Here is a 17445-nt window from a genome sequence, read left to right as displayed (position 1 = left end):
TCATCTTATCAGTTCATTGCAATTCATCCACAACCTATACTAACTGGACAGAGGTGACTTTTGCTATTGATTACATTCCACCATCTCTAGTTCTTTTTTTTAATGGTTGGTTAAAGTTAAATATGTGTATGTTGTTTTATTCAGATATTGTATAACGTCAGTTTGGTTTAAAAAATAAAAATCCTTTCGATGTTGGGAAGTTTGTAAAGAGCAGTGAATATTTTACAAAATATACTTTTAATATGCAGATAAAGAGTGTGGTCACTTGAATCTTTAATGTCTGACTCAAGGGAGAGGACAAATATTGACACACATTTGGGCACAATCAGGACACAGGGATACTCCCCTTTTGAGACAATGGTAAACTGTATTTTTCCATTTATTTGAACAATCCAAATAAAAATCTTAATGACAATTCCGGTGGTTTTCTTTTACACTATCACAAATAAATTTCCAACCGATTGAAACCCCATGATGACAAAACAGTGAAATAAAGCACCATCCATTGACCCGTATTCTATTTCCCACAGCATGTCAAGAGTTCAAAGCAAGATACTCCTTAAAAAGCAAGAATCATATATAAGATGGTAAATAAAGAAACTGAGAGCATGCAATACAAAGACAGTAATGATTGTCAATAGGCACCAGTTGTTTCTGTGTTCCAGTTATCAAACATATAGCACACGATCCAGACAAAGTACAAACCAAAAGGAACACAACCTCAATCTAAACTCAAATATGGCTTTTGTTGTGTCTAATACTTGTTACAGGCCAGACTGTGTACATAAGCATTGTGTGTTAAAATCAACTGCAGCAATACAGTACCTGTGGTCATAAATCCCTCCCAAAAGAACAACAAAAAAAACATTATTTTTTTTTTCAGCTTATCCACCCAAGTGAAATATCTGCACAGCAAAATAAGAATTCTAACTGCATGTCTGCTGTATTATCAATTGTGCTATTATTAAGGTGTTTCTTTCTTTGCATTAGGTTTCCAGACCTGCAGCAACAGCATTATTTATGGACGTATTATTGACATTTATCTATTTTACACTAATGTCTTTCGCATAGAACACTTTCCAGTAGGAACAACTCATCAAAGCATGAAGCTGACACCACATTTTAGTAAACATCTCACTGTATCATAGATATTCTTTGACAGGTTTTGATATTTCTTAGGACACAAAACAAAAAAATTGATTGTTGAAAGACAAAAGTAACAACTTTAAATCCCTAAAATTCATACAAGTGCAAAAGATCAACTAGTTTCCAGCATACGAAAGAGGAAGCCGAACCCCATCGGGAAAGGCTATTGCACACGCGGCATGAGATGATGATATCATGTTCAGACCAGAGTAGGCACTGTTAATATTATATATTTTTCATAAAATACTCCAAATACACACACTTTCTTGTTTTGGTAAAAACAAGTGCAATTAAATCTACATCTTTCAAGAAAATGTTCACTTTGGCGTACAGTTTAATTTTTTTTAAAGCAGTTTGAGGTGGAATATATAGAGAATTATTTATTATATTTTTAACTCTGTGTCATTTTTGGAGTCATAGGTTATTTTTCCATGAACCCCTCCAAAGATGACTTCTATAATTTAAAAATAAAAATGTTTTACCAAGTGTAAAATTGACCTATAATCACATGGTGAGGTGTGTTGCACCGGCAAAGACACATCACACCATATTTTGCTCTGACACCTCCAAACATGAAGGGTTTCGACAAGTTTTAGACTGAAGAGCAACCGGAGTGTGAAGTGAGAAAATCTGTACAAGCTTTATCATCCCCTGAGCGAAAAAAGTGCACATTAGTAAAGGCTGCTATAATTGATTTCTGACCACTAGAGGGCAATAAATGACACATTTCCTATCGGAGAGACTAAATATCTATCTATACAGCAAAAGTGATATGGTGTGTTTCTATCTAGTGAACCGCCTAAAGAAAGGAGATGAAACACAGCTGGCCTGCACATGTGGATAATGGTCGGTCTCATTATATATCAATACATCTTCAGAAGGCCCATACTGTGCGGAGGATAGTGTTGAGGACAGAAATCAATTATGGCAGCTTTAATGATTCTCTTCCAGCGAGCAGTCTAAAATACAATCATTGACCTTATTGGAAAGAAATACAGGGTCTTCTTTGTTTGAATCATCTGAATTGTAATCATTTCCGCATTCTGCTAATATGCCCAATATAAAATATATGTCAGTCACCCATATTCGAAGGAAGAGTCGAATTACTCCATAAATTGGTTTGCTACTTAAGAATTTCTCTATTTATGTGGAAGCCAAAAATAATAACTACAGAAACGTTTTTCATGAAATATGCATCTGTTCCCGTTTGCAGCTGTGGTGGCACCCTAAGCTTGCAGAGGTCTCTCCTGCTCTTCTAGTCTTCTTACTTTTCTTCCTGTCCTCTTATTTTGAACCTCCTTTAAAGTTGCGTATGTAGTCTTTGATGGTGCTTTCAATGTTGGGAACGGCATAGTTTTGCGCTGCATAGATACCTGTACACGTTCCTATTGCAACACCCACCAAAGCTGGAGAGCGAAACCTTGCAATAACGTACCCGGCCAGAAAACCCTTCAGGAACGGAGAACCCAGCAGACTGCCTCCCTAAAAAGGAAAGGAGAAGTTAGACCTGATACTAGGTCACCTGAACAGTGGTTTCATATATACATATGTTTAATAACTGCCTTGCCTAAGAGCAAAATTCAAGGCAGATGCACTTTTGCATGTACGTATTCGTGCATGTGTGATCTTTACCGGAGGAACCCCAGCCTGTATCTCATCCTCCATTCGTCTCTGAATGTCTTCCAGCTGGTCCTTCAGCTCCACCAGGTCCTTGAGCTGGCCCAGAGGATCCTGCACAACACAATGGCAAACATACAACAGGTGAGTGAACAAGGGTTTCTAAAACAAAAAGGAAGCATCTAAAAACGGTAAAACATTGTAAATGAGAACAAAAATCATACATATACACAAAAACTGTGCGTGCTGATAATTCTCAAGACTTCAAACACTGAAGACCCAATAATAAACCTATCCTATCATTTACATTCATATATTATTTCCATAAATATAGGATTCAAGGTAAACATTTGTTTGCAAATATGGAATATGTATTAAAAAGTTTGGGAAAACCCAAAACAATAACACAGACAACGTTCATAGAAACGTGTTTACATTCGGCCTTAAACTGACTTCACTGTTAAATAATACAACACAGAGCTATGATTCATCAACACAAACTGAGTCCACTTGTGTGTTGTCGTAAAGTGTTTGATTCGCTGCCCTCACATGACGTCATGGTCCGACCAGAGCTCGTTAATTCATCAGCGAGCACACGTTAGCACGTACAGTGTGAACGCAGAACGTTAGTTGCTTGGTTACATCAGCTAACGTAAATCAGCGATATATTAGCAGTGGGTCAGCTAGCTAGTTATTAGCCTGATGCTAGGTTCAAGCTAACGAACACCAGATTGTTTGGCAACGACAGCCTCCTAACTGTTCTAGGTTACGTCATACATTCCGCCTAGAGTGAGGACAGTGAGAGACATTGTCGGTCAGGCGGGTTGTTTTGTTAATACGGTGACTACAATGTGAAGTTAGCGAGGAAAGTTGAAAACTCCGACCTTGTCTCCTGCCATAGTTTCACTGTTCAGTGTTGGAGTCTCTTCTTCTTCTTCGTCTTCTTCTTTTGTTGAAAAGCAAGCTCACTGCCCCCTACTGGATAAACAAGAAGCCTGCTCAGGCTTTGAGGTGAACTTCCTCATTAGCTACAGCACAGAAACTTTCATTAAAGATGAAGACTCTTTCATTAAATAACACGTAATTACAGACTATCTTGAGTATAACACCATTGTTTTTGATGATAGGATGAGCCTTCAAAAACAACTAACAGACATCTCATCTAATATTGAAGACCCTTAAATTCCTAGTTCCAATTTTGTGATATAGTATAATTATATAACACAGTACTTGCATTAGAACATTTTATTTTGCGTGCAGATTCTGCAGCTTTTCCAGCTACCCTCACATGTTTTTAAACGGTCAGTATTCCCACCATATTTATAAACGTCTCAGGTCAAGCACTTAGGTCCTATGACGCATCAACATAACCGGTGAAGCTTATTCCACAGCAGCCTTTATTTTTGAAACGTGAAATCTACACTGTAGTTTGTATAAAGCCCCATATTCCCACTCCTATAGCTGACTGAGAGGAAGATGAGAGGAATCAATCCCATTAGCTCAGGTTTCTACTGTAGAAAGCGTGCAGTCTGAGCCTTTTACTTTTACTTACTGGTGCTGGGAGAGAGAGAGCACAGCTTATTAGACTCTAAGAGGGATAGAGGGGGGCACTATGAGAGAGCATTGGAGTAAAGGATAAAGTGACATGGAAGCAATGAGATGCTGTTCATTAATCAGAGCTGTAAAATGTGCATTATTTTATCTATACAGCCTGAAGAAGGAAGAAGCATTGTGAGGATACAAGCATAGTGAGACAAGTGCCCCCCACCCTTATAAATAAGATTACACAATCTTAATGATAACATGAGCTGTGTTGCATTTCCTTTTCAAATTAAAAATTAATGAACAGGTCACAAGTATTGAGATCCCAGATGAGCCACAAGTGTGTGTGATTCGCAGAGCGACTGTGAAAGTGCAGAGCGTGGAGTGACAAGAGGCAAGAGAGAGAGACTGAGGAGGATGGAGAACGGTGCAGAGAACAAGAGAGTGATGACTGCAAGAAAAAAAACAATACTTCAGACTAATTTTAGAAGATTAATTCTGCCAAAATAGGAACGACTGCTCCTGAGACACTTCTTCTACAGTACGTTTTTACTCGAGAGGGCCTGGAAGTATTTAATCCTCACATTCTGCAGGACGGACGGTACATTAACTTTTCCTTATTCAGGATTATTCATCACACGACGTCATGGTCTGTTCAGTGTGAGATAAAACAGTCTTTGGAGTTTGCTTTTGCGAGAGATGAAGCATCGTTCACGCGCAGCAAGCAGGAAGAGCTGGAGGGAGCGATGGAGGTAAGGCGTCTCTGATCTTCAAAGCTGTTGATGGTTGAGGAGAGTTATTGATTTTGGCTCAGGCATATTTGGCTGACTAATCTTTGGATGCCACCGTAAAAGAAAGGTCATTGAAGCCTGGGGCGCAATCATCACAGTGATGCGCTTGAGGGAAATGTATACCAAAAACAGACAGTCGGCTGGATTTGAGAAGAAGAAGAAGAATTTGTCGTAATGTCAAAAGACAAGTGCTCAAAATACGCAGTGAAATAAACATGAAAACATTTATATTCAGTGAACAGCAAAACAATGAATAATTCTGACTTTTATAGCTTTGTGACTAAAACTTCATAAATTATTAAACAAGCCCAGCTGCATTTTTACTCTTACATAATGAAAGAGATTCATATTAATACTGCAAAGAGTGATCGCAATGCTTGTTTGTGTTGATGTTATAATTCAAAGGGGAAAGAAAGCCCATCAGTTTCAGGATACAAAGGCAGTAATCTGTTTTGCAGTACATGTTGAGGAATACTATATACTTCATAATCAGTGCTGGGCACATCTCATGTATTTTAATTCCCTCTGTAGGCAGGAAAGCAGTCGTCAAAAGATACTCTTTTACCTGAGAATTTATTGAAAATTGAAGAAGCAAATGGGTTTAATCCGCAACTTTGAGTCTCACTAATAAGCATATATTCTATCACTTCAGCAGCTTCATCTGGAGTATGAGCTGTAAATACTTGTACTGAAGGTATATTGATTGATCACTTCCAGTTGATATGTTCCTCATATTGGGTGTCACAAGCTTTCTTAAGAGTTGAGAGCAGATTGCTTCCTAGTAGACAAAGATAACTGTGATAAAATATTTGATCTTTTTTTTTTTTTACAGTACATACCTGGACTTGATTCTGTAATCTGTTATAACTGCCAGCCTCTGGCAAAACGAGTGCCAGAAGCTCACTTGTTTCAAAGAGGAAATTAGGCATCCTGTAAAAAGAAACTCATATGTTGGGAGGAAACTTTTATTGATTGTTTTTAATATGTGAATGTGTAACAAATTGCCCCCCGGCATCCGCCTTGTGTCAAAAGCACTGAGTTATAGTTTCATAACCTGCACCCGGCCTCAGGAGAGCTGCAGCTTCAACATTGTGTTGGGTGTTAGAAGTGTTGGTGGCGTAGTGCATCTCTGTGTGTATTGTCTTGGTGCTGGTTGAGCCTGTTAATGAGAATTTGTGGAAATATTTAGTTCTGCTTCAATATCAATACAGGGAAATGAAAGCATTTCATCAATTTAGAGACTCATTTAGAACCTGCCAGCGGATGTGATGCATTTCTACGTCTTAAATCTAGAAGCCTTTTAGCGTGGCTCAATGTTTATGGAGTTGGCTCGTTCTCAGCTAAGTTCTCTCATGACCCTCACTGCTCAGTATTCAGCGAGCGTTTCCTGTAATGGCTGCTGATACAGTGCACTCAGCCAGCAGCGAGACGTGGGATTGGACTGAATGAGAGGGACTTTGTGGAAGGGCAGTGATTGTTTGTGAGCTTCCTCATGAATGTGCATGACTCGGCATTGTTGGGAAGGAATATTGAGCCACCAAAAAAAATTCAGCTTCTTGAAAAAATGAGAAGGGGCACTATAGTAATTGTAATATGGATTAATTGTCCTGTTGAACGGACAAATTATTAAAACTATAGGAAATATGATCTCCCGCATGTGGTCGTTTTTCTAGTCCTCTGAGATAATAGGATAGAAGGTCAACTTGTATTAGCTGTGCAGAAATTGATCTATTACACACAGATTTGTTTCGTTCAGACTTTATGTAAACTGCAGTCCGGGATCATTTGTATGGGCAGATCATGCTGTAGGATGCTAATCCTTAATACGATCATTCCTATCATCAGATCATCAGAAAACTAAAGAGCATTACTGAATGTAAACTATATGCTGTTTACATATATCTGATATTTCAGTGTTTAAGCTGTAACCTTATTCTTTGTCAGGAAAAAAGAGTAAACGTTCTTTTTACATACAGTATAGCAGCAGCAGATTGTAATAATGGTAGCTTTGACTGGTGGATGGAGGTCTAGCTCCATTCAGGTGAATAGAGACGCAACCAGAAAATAAACAGAAATGTTGACAGCACCCTGAATTATTTAAATTTGAGTGCTTATCCCAGATGTCATTATATTTTCCTTTGATATATTTTTGATGTAATTGTCACACCAGTTATATTTTTCGTATAATAAGCAGATTATCTTGATATTCTATCGTTGGCTGTAAGTATCTCAACAGCAGCAGCTGAGAGTCAAATCTTGCAATTATAATGGTTTCCATTTCAAGCTCGAGTTAAAGTACGCTGGCTGTTTGCCACTAATATTGTCAACATTTAGATATTGTGTGTGTGTGTGTGTGTGTGTGTGTGTGTGTGTGTGTGTGTGTGTGTGTGTTAGTGCAAAGCATGTATGGCTTTGCCCAAATGCCAGCTATAAGCCAATTAAAGTTTTTAAGCTCTGTTGCTTTTCTGGCAAGTCAAACTAAGAGAAGAGCGCTACTGCAGCCTCACTGCACCACTCTGCTGTAATGTGCCAAGTGTGTGTGCATGTGTGCGTGTGTGCGTGTGTGTGTGTGTGTGTGTGTGTGTGTGTGTGTATGTGTGTGTGTGTGGTCAGCGGTGCTTGTATCCAGGGATAGAACCCGGTCAACAGGGCCAAAAGAGAAAAGCAACACATCAGAATCAGGAAAAGAAAAACACAATGTTCAGTTGGAAGTGGTGGAAAGAAAGAGAGAACAAGACTGTGCATGCAGGTAGCAACAGACTGTGAAAGAGAGAGAGAGAGAGAGAGAGTTGGCGACATATAGAGGGATGAGGAGATCTGATCAGAAGTATCTGAAAGAAAGAAGAGTTGCCATAAGAGAGGAATTGGCTCTGCATCTGCATCACCATAACTCTCTCCATCCCCTCTCTCTTTCACCTCTTCCTCTGTGTTTCTAGAACCCCTCCCTTCTCGTCTCTCCTCCTCTTCCTCGCAACATATACACTCCCACACCGGGGATGCCGGGATCAGTGGGAGTCCTGATCAGAGTCGTCGGAGTCCCCGGTGTGCTGAGAGCTGAGCCTAACTGGTTGGTGCTCTACTAAACCCAGTCCATCCCTGACTGGTATCTCTGCATGCTTTCTGGAGCCACTTTGGAAGAGGATTTCCTATCAGTCTGTGGACATTTGCCAATAGTGGTGAAGACAAGGGATGCTCCTGCTTCATGAACACAGAGATATGATCACAGCGAGGAATGTAATGCTTCAAACTCAGATCTTATCATTTCTTTGAAAAAAAGAAGAGTTGAGGAGGCTGATACTGAAAGAGTTATGATATTTTTTAGGATACCTTAACCATAACCTCAACCTCCTGTCAGAAAACAACAGAGTTTTCTTCAGCTCTACAGGAGATCAACAAGTTCATTGATTCTTTTTGCCGAGACTGAGAGACCATCGATCTAGCATTATGGAGCTACAAGGGACCATGGACATGAGGGGTCATGGGTCAGGGATGCCAGCTATTGGGATTCCAGCAAGTTCCATTATAACGGCAGTGCAGCAGCGGGAATACTCAGCCGGCGTCTGGCTTCGCAGGAAGGACAAAATGGAATATGTAAGTTCTGAATACTGGAGCTGTGGTCTGAGGAACAGATGGAATGAGGCTGAGAGGACGAGACAAAAGTCAGGGAGCTAAAATGTTGGGCATACATATATAAATATATACAATAAATACTTCATTGTTAGTGACAAAATAATAAATCCTTTGATTAAAGGGTAGTGCAATAGGAACTGAAAAAGCCCACTCCATTTGACTAAGAGCAGTAAGTAGATCACCAGCAGCTTGCTACCCGTTACTGAGTGGCTTGTTAAAACATGTACATACATTTTATAACACAAAGCCACTTTATTAGCCAGTTTAAATTTCTATCCATTCAAATTCAAAGACAACCCAACTGACAAAGAAGGCCAACGCAGAAACAGAGGCTTTGTTTAGTGGCTCGTACAACGAAAGTCAAGAAGAACTGCACCTTTGGTGAGATTTTAATAGAGACAAGCACGGTGGTGGCTAAAATGTTATATTAGGACCAGAACAATAAGTCAGAGATGATGTCTGCTATTGTCAATGTACAACTTGGTGCTATAGGTCTCCGCCACTTTCCCTTTGTCACATTAGGTCACAGAGGAAAAGAAGTTGGAGACCCCAGAGGTTAAGTTGGTGTAATCAAAACATGGATCCATGCATTTTTCTTTATTAAGGCATTCAGAACATCACAGTGAAAATCTGAGAGGAAGTTGGTTCTGTTGACTGGATTAGTTTTAGAAAAATTGCAGGAGATGCAATTGTTTTCATTGTGACTTAAATATCTTTGGTTTTGGCATGTTGGTTGGACAAAAAAAGACATTTGAATTTATCACTGTGAGCTCTGGGGAATTTGAATTCTTCTTCTTAAATACATTCACTTTTTTACAATTGCTCAATTAATTAATCAATAAAGAAAATAATCAGTTGCAGCCCTAATTGTGTGCTCATAAGAATGTTGGCATACCATGGAGTATATTTGTTGTCTGTAAACCGCTGCTAAATTTGACATGTTGTTGGAGATTACATTACATTACATTTAGCTGACGCTTTTATCCAAAGCGACTTACAATAAGTGCATTCAACCATGAATACAAACTCAGAACAACAAGAATCAAAAAAGTACAAAAAGAAAGTGTTTCAAAGTGCTACCAGAGTGCTATATGGTGCTACTTTCTTAATTCAAGGTATAGTCAAAAAATAAGTGTTTTTAGTTTGCGGCGGAAGATGTAAAGACTTTCTGCTGTCCTGATGTCAATGGGGAGCTCATTCCACCACTGAGGAGCCAGGACAGCAAACAGTCAATCAGCCTTTGTTGAGTGTTTAGCTCGCAGTGACGGAGCTACAAGCCGATTGGCAGAAGCCGAGTGGAGCGAACGAGCCGGGCTGTACGGTTTTACCATGTCCTGGATGTAGATAGGACCCGATCTGTTCGTAGCACGGTACGCAAGTACCAATGTTTTGAAGCGGATGCGGGTGACCACCGGTAACCAGTGAAGGGCGCGGAGGAGCACAGTAGTGTGGGTGAATTTGGGGAGGTTAAAGACCAGTCGAGCTGCTGCATTCTGGATGAGCTGCAGAGATTGTATGGCACTAGCAGGTAGACCTGCCAGGAGGGAGTTACAGTAGTCAAGGCGCGAGATGATCATAGCCTGGATGAGAACCTGTGCCACCTTCTGAGTGAGAAGAGGACGTATTCTCCTGATGTTGTACAGTGTATACCTACTGGATCGTGTTGTTGTGGTATTGTTGGCAGTCAGGGAGCGTGTGCAGACATCCACTGAGAGATGTCAGTCAGACAGCCAGAGGTTCGTGCTGCTACCTGTGTTTCCGATTGGGGAAACCAGAGGATCAGTTGGGTGTCATCGGCGTAGCAATGGTAGGAAAAACCATGCGAGCGAATGACCGAGCCGAGAGAGTTTGTGTACAGAGAGAAGAGGAGAGGACCCAGGACGGAGCCTTGAGGGACCCCAGATGTGAGAGGACAAGACTCAGACACAGATCCTCTCCGAGTTACCCGGTAAGTGTGGTCGTTGAGGTAGGGTGAGAAGTGGGAGAGCTCAGTGCCTCAGATACCCAGGTCCTAAAGGGAGGGAATAAGGATCTGGTGGTTCACTGTGTCAAAGGCAGCAAAAAGGTCTAGAACAGGGATGTCAAACATACGACCCGCCGGAAAACTGTTTAAATTACAGAAAGAAAAAGAAAAAATGAGCTTAACGAGGAATACTGTGACGGATAGGCTAATGGAGGATAACATTTTTGGACATTTCACTGTATTTTTCACCGCGAAGCATTGTGTTGCAAATCGTTAAAAATGGATCACGTCATTAAAGTGGCGTCACAAAGGCGTCACAAAGCGAGGGAATCTGCAGAGGAGAGCCCAGGCAGATAACCAGTGGGCTAATGTCAGAATCTTTGGTCTTTATGTTTCTAGTTTATTGTAGACAGACCTTCAAAAAGGGTTTATCATCCAAAAACCTCCACCAATGATTTAAACATAGAGAAATGTTGTCGTTATGTATGCGTTATTATGCTATGATTTTACTGGTCTGTCCCATCAAAATGGGCAGTATGTGGCCCCTTAACTAAAATGAGTTTGACACCCCTGGTCTAGAAGGATAAGGACAGGATCAGAACAGAGATCAGGACAGAGATCTTCTGTTATTGCTGGAGGAACAAGCTGTTTTTTCACTTTACACTCCACAGCACTGCCTATTATTTCTTTGTGAAATATTGCAATTTTTTCCAATTTTCTTGCAGGTAAACAATATCAGCATTCTACACAGGGCTTCTGTAGACATTTAAGATGATGGGGAAAGAATGGAAAAGGTGTGTGTTGAATATTTGATGTTGGAAGGGAATAGTGCCATGTCCAGAGAGCTGCTTTCAGAGCCTGTCTGCATAACAAACTAGGATGATGAATTGCTGCAAACCTACACACACACACACAAGTCATGTTTTCATAACTTTTGGGGATGTTACATTGACTTAAATTAATATCCTGCAGATTTACCTTACCTTAAACCAAGACTTCACCCTAAAATGTTGTGATTTATGTTATGGGACCTACACCTTGTCCCCAAAAGGGAGGCGAGTCCCGACAAAGTGACTGTGTAATCAGATTGTTGTGACAGACAGCAGTGCGCCAGCTGATGAAGTTATTAGCCTCTGGCCTTCCTGTTACATTAACCTATGCTGACTGCGGTTGCTCTTCTTCTAAAACTATGTTAAGTGCATCTAAGTGGATGTTATACTATTAGGAGTCTTTGGTTTATGGCTGTATGGATGTTAGCCTACATTGCACATGCTTGGTTTCTAATGCACATTGCATTTGAGGTAAATTACCATTTCAGCTTTCTAATGAGCCAATTACTGGATCAAAGGTGTGTTGACTGTATGCTCTTAACATGGACTCAGAGTGGACGAGGCATGCAGCTTCCAGTCGGCATCAAAGACCGTGAAATCTCCCAGGGGACCTTTAAAGGTTGGCAGCTCCGAGTAGAGCTGGCTTCTCACACTGATTGTATTTTCCATTTCATGGTGACATGTGCTGATGTGTGGAGTCAGGTCCGGTTCTCTCCTGGATTCCAAAGTGGTCCGAGAGGTTTTCGTCACTTTCATGCTGTGAGAGAGTGATGATCACGATGGTGACGATTGGGAAGAGTTCAGGACATTTGTTTCAATTTCTCAAATTGAAACAAAAAGGCCAGTGTATCAATTAGAAGTATTGATTATATGCCTTGGAAAGCTTGACAAATACCCTGTTGATAAGCTTTATCCATCTTCCTGACGCTACATTAAGTATTAAATAAAAGTTTATATGGCCAATGAAGGATCTATGGAATCCATTTGGGAAGTGAGCAATCACACATACAAAGAATACAGTTTAGATTTGGAGAATGAAAACAAAAAATACAATAAAATTGGTTTACCCAATTTACAAAATTATCTGCAGGGCATTTCAACAAGTAATTATATGATGCACTATACCAACAAATATAGCAATTCATTAAATATTCTGGACATTTTTTATGAATCAAATAACCACACGGACACATCTGCTTTTGGCTAATCCAATCATAATAACATTCTATATTTTCCTTAAACAGTTTTGTCCATCGATTTGAAACATGGCCGTAGTATCCAGAGTTACCAAAAGATACCATTGTATAAAGTTAAAAAACTATAAACTAGAGGAGGTGGTGAACTACCCTTCAATGAATCTGATTAAATTGCAAGAAATAATTATCTAATGGCACAAGGTTCTCAAGATTCATGTCAGCAAGATTAATAAAATGTCAGAAGACCATAGTTTAGATATATTTAATTTGTAATGATTACAGTTTTTACATTAAAAAAAACCTGCAACAATTCTGAAACAGAACTGGATCATCCGGATACAGAACACAACATTAAACTAAACTCCAGTGAAGAAATAGTCCTCGCTATGCATGTTATACATCACATACCTGATGTTTCAGATAAAGATGGACATGTTTTCAGTTTTGTGCTCCTTTCATTTTTAATTGGTGAGTTTGATCAGACAGCTTTTCAGGAGGAAACGCTTGAGCTCTGTGCTGTAGCTGCTCTCAACAGCAGCTTCCTCACTACGCCGTTAGACGGCTTTGATTTCTCACTAAGACGTCCCACTGTCATCGTTTGCTTGGCGACAATAAAAAAAGAAGACATCACTGTCAGTGTGATTGGTTAATTAAGGCTGTTTCTCTCATACATGTTAGACAGGATATTCTCTGTGTGGTAGATGGCAGACAGCCAGTGGAATGACTGAGAGGACACTCGTCATTGCCTGCAGCGGCTGATTAAAGTTAGCCAAACTTTCACGTACTAGGATGTCCAAGTTATGAAGGTCATTTTGGAGACAATGAGAGAGTTACATTTCTGTGAGAGGGATATGTCGCTGCCGTGATTCAGATTTTATAATCAGACAAAAAAGGTAGAGTGTTTGAGAGCGGGGACCAATTAAATCGATGCTCGAGGTGTTTGGCTCCCTGTTTGACAGCTTGGCTCAAGTTCAGCTTCACTTTACTTCAGCAGCAATTTAACATTGTGCCCAAGCTTCTGGTTTTTAATTAAAGTTTTCCTCCCTCCCATCTGTTTGCTGATGAAAATGTTTTGATGCTGCAGCTGTTCGACCAAATTAAGATTCACTGCTGAACCAAATCACGGAAATCCATGACATGGATCAACATTATAACCATTCATTCTGCTCTTTCAGTCGTCATAATGAGACATAATTGATGACTGTGTTTTATTGTTTCTTTTGCTGAAATCAGTTTGGGCATAAATCCCTCTGCAGTGAAGAAGTGTTTGTACAAACTGACACTGTAAGAGAATATGGCACACGGACATACGGTTACAAACTAGCAACATCAATGAGAGTCATGCTTTCAGAATTACTGAAAAAAAAGTATAATCGTATTATCCAAATCGAAATATGTATATATATATATATGGTACATATTTCATTGATAATACTTTTATACTTTAATATTTCCTTGTATGTATATATGGGTATTTATATATATATAATTGTAGATGTAGTTGTATAGACATAAACGTTAAACAGAGGTGTTAAAATGAATAGCTTCTTCTGTTTTGTATTAAACAGCTGTTGAGTAGATACAATATTTATTAAATCTTTATCTGTAAAGCAACTAACAGCTACAGCATTCAGATAAATGTGGTGGAGTAAAAAGCGCAATATTTGGAGTAAAATAACATGATATCAAAATGCTCAAGTATAATGATGTTAAACCAGTACTAAAGTATTGTTTACGACAAAGTACACAGACATGTGAGGGTATAGCATGCTATTTGTCTCTATGGTGACCTCAAGTAAACTGAGCGGCTTTAGATTAAACGTCATCTCCTGTGTGTTTAGTTGGAACATGTTCTTGTTAATCACGTTATCCACAGATGCTTTATGAAAGATTACTGTATTACTGTACAGTGATTGTGTTAGTACCATTTAGAACAGTAGAGGGAGCTATTGTCTAAAAGGTTTCTGTGTGTGTCTGTGAACACATCTGAGTGTGCAGGTGTGTGTTAAACGTACAGTACCACGATAATGAACACCATCCGTTTCAACACCAGCTAATTGAATGTCTCCACAGGACAAAAGGGTTTGAAGTATGCTGGCTGTCAGTTCTACCATATGGGAGCTTTAAATCTCTCTCATCTCATTTACTTTAATTGGCAGCTTTTTTTTTCTTTACTGTGTGGCGTCTCAGACTCCAAACATGTTACCTCTCTCGCTCTTTATTTCACTCTCACACTCTCTTTGCACACACACACACACACACACACACACACACACACACACACACACACACACACACACACACACGCACACACACACGCACTGAGGCAGATTAATGGTGAGACTCTACTGGAAGCCATGCCCATGCTTTTTCATGAGGTGAATTAATTACGCAATTAGCTGAAACTCATTAGACTCAAAGAGAAGTTATTTTAGTTGGAAAAGTGTTATATGAGTGTGATTATGGGGGGGCTCACTGATCTGTGAAATCCACATGTCACCGACGTGTCAGAAGGATTTAAACCTTGGATAAACATCTGTGCGGTACAGTCTCTTCATGTCTCATAAAGAAGCTCTCTGGATCTTTGAGCACTTGCAGCATTGAGCACACAACAGACTTTAAATAGACATTTTTTATATTCAACTTCTTGATTTGTTGCAATGTGCTGTATTGAATTTCATAGGCGAACAATTCACCGCTTATAGAATATGGGAAGCTCGCTGCACTCTCAGGCGTTCTTAATGAAGTGAATGAGCGCCAGAGTGCATCACTTAATGCCTTTATTGCAGAGTCTCTCTCTTCAACATCTGCGTGGGGAGTTCGACTGATGCAAGATCACTTCCTGTCCGCGGGGATTAGGATTTATTTGCCACAATATGTCTGACCAGTGTGGCCACCAGTGTATTTCCTCTAACAAACCACCATCTGGTGCAGATAGATGTTCTGCAACATCACAACATCGAGCAGCTGATGTTGTTTGTTGGTGAAATGACAGAGGCTGCGTAGCTGCTAAACACGTGGCAGATGAACAGAAAGAAAGTACAGCAGGAAGGGTTAAACACATATCAGTATGCTGCCTCACTGACCAGAAGGTGGCGGCAGCTTGACACCTCCATGAAGCCCAGCCTCTCTCCCCAGGATAAGGAAAGCTACTGCTAATATCTGAAGCTGTCATTATAAACCAGGGCCGACCACAGTCTCCCTTGCCCCGTGTTGTGAGCATTGCCAAGTCAGCAGGAAAGTCACAATTCTGCAGAGCGACACAATTAGGAATGCTCTCCAACTTCTTCCGATGGACGGCAGAGATGAGTGCTGCATCACTAACGCCTGTGACAGATACAAACACCACCCGAGAAACTGACACATCCTACACCAGAGTATCATCATATGATATGAGCCACAGATAACGCTCCTGCTTAGAAGTGTGCATGGCAATGTTCTTGTTTCTTAACTGTGTTGTATTGTATTTATAGTCAGTTCTTTCTTACTGTAACGACCCAGTGTTCCCTCGGGGATGAATGCTGCTCTGATGTGGAGCACAGAGACACACACAGAGAGACGTTTCAGAGCTCAGAGGCAGTCACAGCAGGTAGAAATGAATCAGCTATAGTGATGGGCTACATTGATTTAATGCACGTCTTGTATTCTGTAGATCCCTGAGAGGTCTAAAGGAGCCATGCAGATATATATTATAGATTAGACACGCATGAGATTAAAGCTTCTTAGATTTATGCTTGTGAATCAATCTCTTTACATTCCGGGATGATTTACATGGAGTTAGTTATAGTATAAGAGTTAGGATAATATAAGTGGATGATTTTTAATCGCCATCTTCTTGTGCCATACTGTTGACATGAACAAGAAGAGTAGCCCATGATTCAGATGAGCAGCTCCACTCACGGGCAATCAAAACAATCTGTAACTTTAACTAAAGATCATCCTTTGGAACCTTTGCAAGTGATTTGGGAATGTTGTGAAAGTGTGAGTTACAGTAATAAAGTTTATGTTTTCTAGTTTTTTTTGCCAATGCAGTAAAGCTCCACAAAGACAATAAAACACTGTATATCTAGTCTGTATAATTATCTGCTCCATTGTGCACTTACTACGGAGTATTAACGTTAATAAGGTTTAACAGTTCTTACAATTGCTGTTTGACTGATTTTACGCTAACAAAGTTATACTTTTACTGTTTACTAGTATGTAATCGTGTGCTGTTGGTGTTATGCTGTTGTATTGTTGTCTGATATGCAGAGATGTGGAGATGAATTCCCCCTTGGGAACAATAAAGTATTTCCTTTATTCCTTCTGACCTGTGAAGTGTAACAGCACCCTCTGTTGGCCCTTCTTTGTCAGTACACAGCTGCAGGGCAGAGACTGATTTTAAGATTTACTATCTCTACTCGCAACAGGAGCTGCACTGCATCTTAATGTGCTTCCTTTACCTACTTTAAAAAGATGTGAAGTTAACCTCCAAGAACTTCACGAGGACTGTTTAATATAAGATATAGGATGCATTAGTGTGTGTGTGTGTGTGTGTGTGTGTGTGTGTGTGTGTGTGTGTGTGTGTGTGTGTGTGTGTGTGTGTGTGTGTGTGTGTGTGTGTGTGTGTGCAGTAATGACATCTTGCTGCATCATATGTGATCCAGCAGAAAGCAAACCTAAATTTGTAGCAGTTTATAAAAGTAAGAATGTTTGCAAGTGGTTCACTGCTAATTAAACATCTTTGTATA

General features: G+C 39.9%; 2 protein-coding genes across 2 annotated transcripts in view; one reads left to right on the top strand and one right to left on the bottom strand.

The window, feature by feature from the left end:
* Positions 1-5: 5 nt before the first annotated feature.
* Positions 6-3684, bottom strand: LOC306747118 (SLC35A4 upstream microprotein-like). Its single transcript, XM_079230130.1, has 3 exons — positions 3648-3684; positions 2779-2877; positions 6-2628 (listed from the first exon to the last, which is right to left on the bottom strand). Exons 1-3 carry the CDS (start codon positions 3660-3662, stop codon positions 2431-2433), a joined length of 312 nt encoding a protein of 103 aa, XP_079086256.1. The 5' UTR covers positions 3663-3684; the 3' UTR covers positions 6-2430.
* A 4856-nt stretch (positions 3685-8540) lies between these two features.
* Positions 8541-17445, top strand: part of LOC306746541 (inactive phospholipase D5) — a gene marked incomplete at both ends in the record, with an annotated part of 49637 nt that continues 40732 nt past the window's right edge. Inside the window, one exon of the mRNA XM_079229467.1 lies at positions 8541-8687. Coding sequence (XP_079085593.1) covers positions 8541-8687 — 147 coding nt within the window. The remainder of the gene's footprint in view (positions 8688-17445) is intronic.

Source organism: Taurulus bubalis (genome assembly GCF_910589615.1).
Source record: "Taurulus bubalis genome assembly, chromosome: 14".
Classification (NCBI taxonomy): domain Eukaryota; kingdom Metazoa; phylum Chordata; class Actinopteri; order Perciformes; family Cottidae; genus Taurulus; species Taurulus bubalis.
Note: the sequence above shows the minus strand (reverse complement) of the source record. Positions and strands in the feature narration are given on the sequence as shown.